Below are 5,021 nucleotides of genomic sequence, written 5' to 3'. Positions count from 1 at the left end.
GGCCCTTGGGGTCACCTTTCAACTCTACAATTCTACAATTCTGTGAGTCTCAAATTCATTGTGACCCAAGTCCCACTGACTGGTACAACCCAATATATTCACAAGGCACCATCCTTTTATTTATTTTATTTAACAGAAGCTATATAGCACTTGATTGTAAATAGCAGCTCCTCATGGTCAACAAGAGAGTTAAAATAGTCAAGTAAGAAAAAGTTTAAAACATGTATTTAAAAATATGATTAAAATCAACAGTTAAAGTGAAAAGCAGATTTAAAAGCACCTCTCTCTATCTATACCTGTCTACTCGGAAATAAGCCCCTATGAGATTTACTTCCATGCCAATGTGCACAGGACTATAGCCTATTTAATGGGTTCCCAAACACATTTATTGTTCAGGTATGTAGGACAGGGAATTCAGAGGGGCCAAAGTTCCTCTCTCCTGCCCGCTTTTTCTTTTCAATGCAAAAAAATAATCCTGTTGTCCTAAAATATCTTAGCAATACCTTGCCTGGATTTTTGTGCGCCTATTTATTTGTTTATCAAGTAAATTATGACTTGTAAGTAATTTCCCCATAATCTCCTCCGCCACCCCACCCCCCTTCCCTCACACACATTTCACTACCATTATTGCTGGCTCAAATCTGCTTTCTCCATCGTAGCCTCAGCTTTCCCGCAATTAATTTTTTTTTTAAACTTGGTCACAAGATAATTCCTGACGCCAGAAAGTCTGGAGGTCATATGAGTAGCAAATTGAGGAACAAGGCGGCACTAAGTCCTTACAAGATTCCCTCCCCCAAACCCTGAAGAGGAGGAGGGGGAAAAAATCTAAAACCTTGGGAAATTTCTCTGCCGTGATGGGCTTTATGGCTCCTGAACGTTTTAAGGGCTGGGCGAAGGCAGAAAAGCAGTAATAGCAAAATGTGCCCCTTTCTTCTCGGCACAATAGCTCTCCCTCCCTTCCCCCCCCCTTATAAGACTAATAATCATACCCAAATATAAGAATTAAATCGGACAAGGCGAATTGCACACATTTCGAATTTAACTCTGCTTAATTGAATGGAATAGAGAGCGCGAAAGGGGGAGGGAAAGAAGGAAGCGCTTTTGATAGCTGGCCCCTCCCTCTTTGTAATCAGAGCTTCCTCATTCCTTTGATGTCCTCTGCTATTCGGTGTCAGCCGAAGCCAATAGAAACCTGTTTTGCAGTTTAACCATCTTGTAAATGTTCCATTCCAACATTTTCGCTGTCATCAGAGCGAGGGGGAGTGGGAGGGGGAACGCGGCAGCTCATTTACATAAGGGGCCGGCCTGAGCGCTCACGATCGGCTATAAGAGCTGAGCGGGGTGACAGCCCTCGCTTTTTCGCAAAGAGAAGCATCTTCTGTGTGTGCACAATAGAGAATTAACCAGGCCGGCAAGCAAGTGGCAGTATCGAACTCCGGCTTGCTTTCTCCGCCTTAAGGAAGGAAACCTTGCCCTTCTGCAAATCCCTGCTGGTGTCTCCTCCTTTGCGGCCATGAAAGCAATCAGCCCCGTCAGATCAGTCAGGAGCTGCTACGAAGCCGTGTGCTGCCTCTCCGATCAGAGCCTCGCCATCACCCGGGGAACGAACAACAAGAGCCCGGCTTTGGAGGAGCCTATGAACATCCTTTACGACATGAACGACTGCTATTCCAAGCTACGCGAGCTGGTGCCGGGGATCCCGCAAGGCACCAAAGTCAGCCAAGTGGAAATCTTGCAGCACGTCATCGACTATATCTTTGACCTGCAGATCGTGCTGGAGGAGCAGGCGAAGAAGGGGCAAGATCCGTCCGCAGCCGAGACTTCCCTACTCTCTTTAAAAGTAAGGAGATTCCCCTTAGAAGGAAGAAGCCTCCGTGCGCGCACACAAGGTTGAGGGGAGGGGGAGCCAGGGAAAACGCTGTTACTATAGACTAGGCTAATTTGGGTTATGGGTAAAGTGATGATCTAACGGGCGCCAGCGGGAGCCGCGTCCTGCCTGCGATCCGCAGAGCGCTGTAAGGCAAATTGAAGTGGGTCGCGAGATAATCCGTCCTTTGCGCTATCCAGCCTTGAGCAAAAACTACACGCATGTAAGGCTGTGGAGTCCTTTTGCGAACGGCTGCAGGAGTACTTGCTGGGCTCTGCTCTGCCATATGCGTTGGGAGGGAGGGATTTATGGATGCTTTAGGTTCCGTTGACAGCTGCGCCTTCAACGGGGTCTAAACTGCAATCCTAAACGTTTTACCTCCAAAAGAAGATCCGCTGTACTTATTTGTTCGGGGTGTGTGTGTGTGTTAATCGTAATAAAGTGCTTGGGATCATAAATTGGGTTTAAGGCACTATTAAACCCAATGAGACTTGCTTCCGAGTAGGTGCGTAGAGGATTGAGCTGTGAACTTGTGAAAAGCTTTTTCTTTCCTTTTCCTGGTCAGAAAAATGCAGCCATTCACAACCCCATTCCAGGTGTGGAGTAAGCTTGCCAGTTTCAGTGGGACTACTTGAGCAGGATCCTGGAAAACAATCTTGGGTTCTGATCCTAAGGACCCAATACTAAACACATTTGATGAAAATTGAATTGGCACTACTGTCCATTCAGGCTCCAATCCGAGGCATTTTCCTGGGAGTAAATCCTGTTGAGCATAGTGGGACTTCTGACTAGGCTAGGCTTGCACTGTCAGACTAGGCTAGGCTTGCATTGCAATAGGTGTTGCTCAGCAGAAATCCCACTGAAAAGTCAATAGGATCATCATCGTCCTGTGTGCAGCAAACCCATTCTCAGACTACTCACTGTTCCCAATCTTTATTTTTTTGTATCATGTGGTGTATATTAAACTGTGAATCAGTATATCCTTAACGCTTCTCTCCCCTTCTCCTATAGGCTGCAGAACTGGCATCAGAACTTTGCTCAAAAGAGGAGAGGAATCTCTGCCACTAACCTCTTAAAACAGGTAACAGCCAAGAAATACCCCCCCCAATCCCCGATCTCAACCAGCAAGACACCTCCCTGGTCATCAAGCAGGGTTTTGTTTTGTTTTGTTTTTTTAAAAAAAACCCCACACACAACCAAAATATATTTTTAAAAACCCTATAGTCAGTCTAGAAATCTAGATTTGCAACCCAGTGTTTACTCCAGAGTAGTCCTACTTGACTGCCCTCCCTGGAATAGATTGTGGTCTTTAGATCCCCTTGTCACTGCTTGGCAATAAGGCAGCAGCCTCGGATGCCTCCATGCTTTTGCCTGTAAATGGAGTCATTATTTTTACAATGTCATTCTTTTTATAGCTTTAAGTCTCTGCAGCTGCTTAAACAGCCCTGTTGAAATCAGTGAATCAAGAGGCACTCTTCTTCTCTCTCTCTCTCTCTCCCTCTCTTCTCTTCTCTCCCCTCTTTATTTTCTTTCTTTTTTTTTAAGTCTGGAAGACACCACTAAAGAGTTTGTCCCCTCCTTTTGAATCTGTAATTTTAGATACATCTGCAGAAAGTTAGAAAACATAAGGGTCCATTTCATTCTCTTCCCCCCCCCTCCACCCTCTTCCCCTAGATTTTTGGTGCCAATTAGCAAACCTCCAGCTTGAGTGTTGGCTCCTGATTCCTTATCAGCTGGAGGTAAATAGAAGCTTCCTCTCTGGCGCCAGGATGTCTGCAGACCTGCCTCTGATCTGTTGCTGAAACTGACATGTCTTTCTCTCCCGCCTCCTCCTCCCCCTCCCTCCCCCTTTTTTCAGACTGCAGGTGTGGGATCCTGACACTTGGTTCTCTCCAGTGAGACAGAAGATAGAAGAAGAGAGAGAAAAAGACTTTGACTGGGGAAAGGATCAGATGTTTTAACCCCGTGCATCCAGTAATGGAAGAGACCTCCATTATTTTCCAGATAAACTGTGAAACATGGGTCTTGCCGGGCAGTTTCAGATGCCTTGACTGGTCTTCCAGAAACAAACTTTCTGCCCTCAATCTGTTGTTCTCTTCCAACTGCCTGAAAACAAAATTTGCAGGCCAGAGGAGGGGGGCGGGCGGGTTGAAAGCAAGCCCACCTTTTAATCCACTCTCAGATTTAACTATCGGATTGCTGTATTGCACAAGAAGAAACTTTGTGGGGTTTGTGTGTGTATGTGTGTGTGTGTTGGGACGGATTTTTTTAAAAAAGAAAAGCTCTGAGCCATCAGATTCTTCGTTGATCCTGGTCAGGAGATTTCTTAGTGAAATCGCACACTTCCAACATTGCAACAGCTTGTGACAAATGTGGACTGATCTGCCGTTTGCTCAGAAAAAAGGGCAACACAAAAAAAACTTTGCAGATATGCAGCTTGTATGTATATTTTGGATTATAGTTTTTTAACATCAATTTTTTTGGGGGGGTGGAAGGGGACTTTCAAGAACATGAAAATTGAGGTGTCTTGGGGCTGTTTCGCCTCATGGTTTTTATTGTTGAACTCTATAATAGAGAGAACACATGTACCTTTTTTTGGCAGGAAGGTTAATTTCTGCATCCATGAATTGTACTTCCTTTGGTTTAAAAAAAACTTTTTATAAAAGTTTCTTACATAATAAATTTTAAGCTGGTTTTTCTAAAAAAAAAATCTGAAAACTTTTTTGGGAGGGGGATAAAACTTCTTAAACCACCACCACCACCTTTCACATCTCTTTATAAACACTTGAGGTATTCTGAGCCAGCCCTGGCCCGACCTGGTGGCCTCCAAAAAAAATTGGACTACAACTCCCATCAGCTCTGGCCAGTCTGGTTGTGTTTGCTGGGGCTGATGGGATTTGTAGTCCCCAAAATGGGACTCCCACCAGGTTGGTGTGGCTGATCTGAAGATCCTACAGATTATAATCGCTTGTGTGCACTGCAACCGAAGGTGATCTGCATGTTCTCCACTGAAACTGTTAGGGAGTTGCTGACACAGCTGGTGCTCAACAGAGATGCCATTCTAATGGAGTTGTGTGGAAATGGGACAAACTCAGGGCTGTACCAGCTCCATGAACCACCCACATAGTTGCTTACGGCACCAATATTTTTGGGG

The 5,021-nt window shown here is 45.1% G+C and overlaps 1 protein-coding gene across 1 annotated transcript; it reads left to right on the top strand.

Annotated features, from left to right (window-relative positions):
* Positions 1-1,368: 1,368 nt before the first annotated feature.
* Positions 1,369-4,577, top strand: ID3 (inhibitor of DNA binding 3). The gene is made up of 3 exons (XM_035120713.3): positions 1,369-1,840; positions 2,879-2,948; positions 3,726-4,577. Exons 1-2 carry the CDS (start codon positions 1,514-1,516, stop codon positions 2,933-2,935), a joined length of 384 nt encoding a protein of 127 aa, XP_034976604.1. The 5' UTR covers positions 1,369-1,513; the 3' UTR covers positions 2,936-2,948; positions 3,726-4,577.
* The last annotated feature ends 444 nt before the right edge of the window (positions 4,578-5,021 follow it).

The sequence above is a fragment of the Zootoca vivipara genome, chromosome 6, assembly GCF_965207765.1.
Source record: "Zootoca vivipara chromosome 6, rZooViv2.hap1.1, whole genome shotgun sequence".
In the NCBI taxonomy this organism is placed as follows: domain Eukaryota; kingdom Metazoa; phylum Chordata; class Lepidosauria; order Squamata; family Lacertidae; genus Zootoca; species Zootoca vivipara.
The sequence above is the reverse complement of the archived record's forward strand: the minus strand, read 5'-3'. Positions and strand labels throughout refer to the sequence as shown.

Excerpts from the sequence above, each read along its gene's own strand:
- ID3 (XM_035120713.3), top strand. The coding sequence starts at position 1,514 with ATGAAAGCAATCAGCCCCGTCAGATCAGTCAGGAGCTGCTACGAAGCC. Across the intron at positions 1,841-2,878 it reads CTTCCCTACTCTCTTTAAAA|GCTGCAGAACTGGCATCAGA; the intron begins GTAAGGAGATTC and ends CTTCTCCTATAG.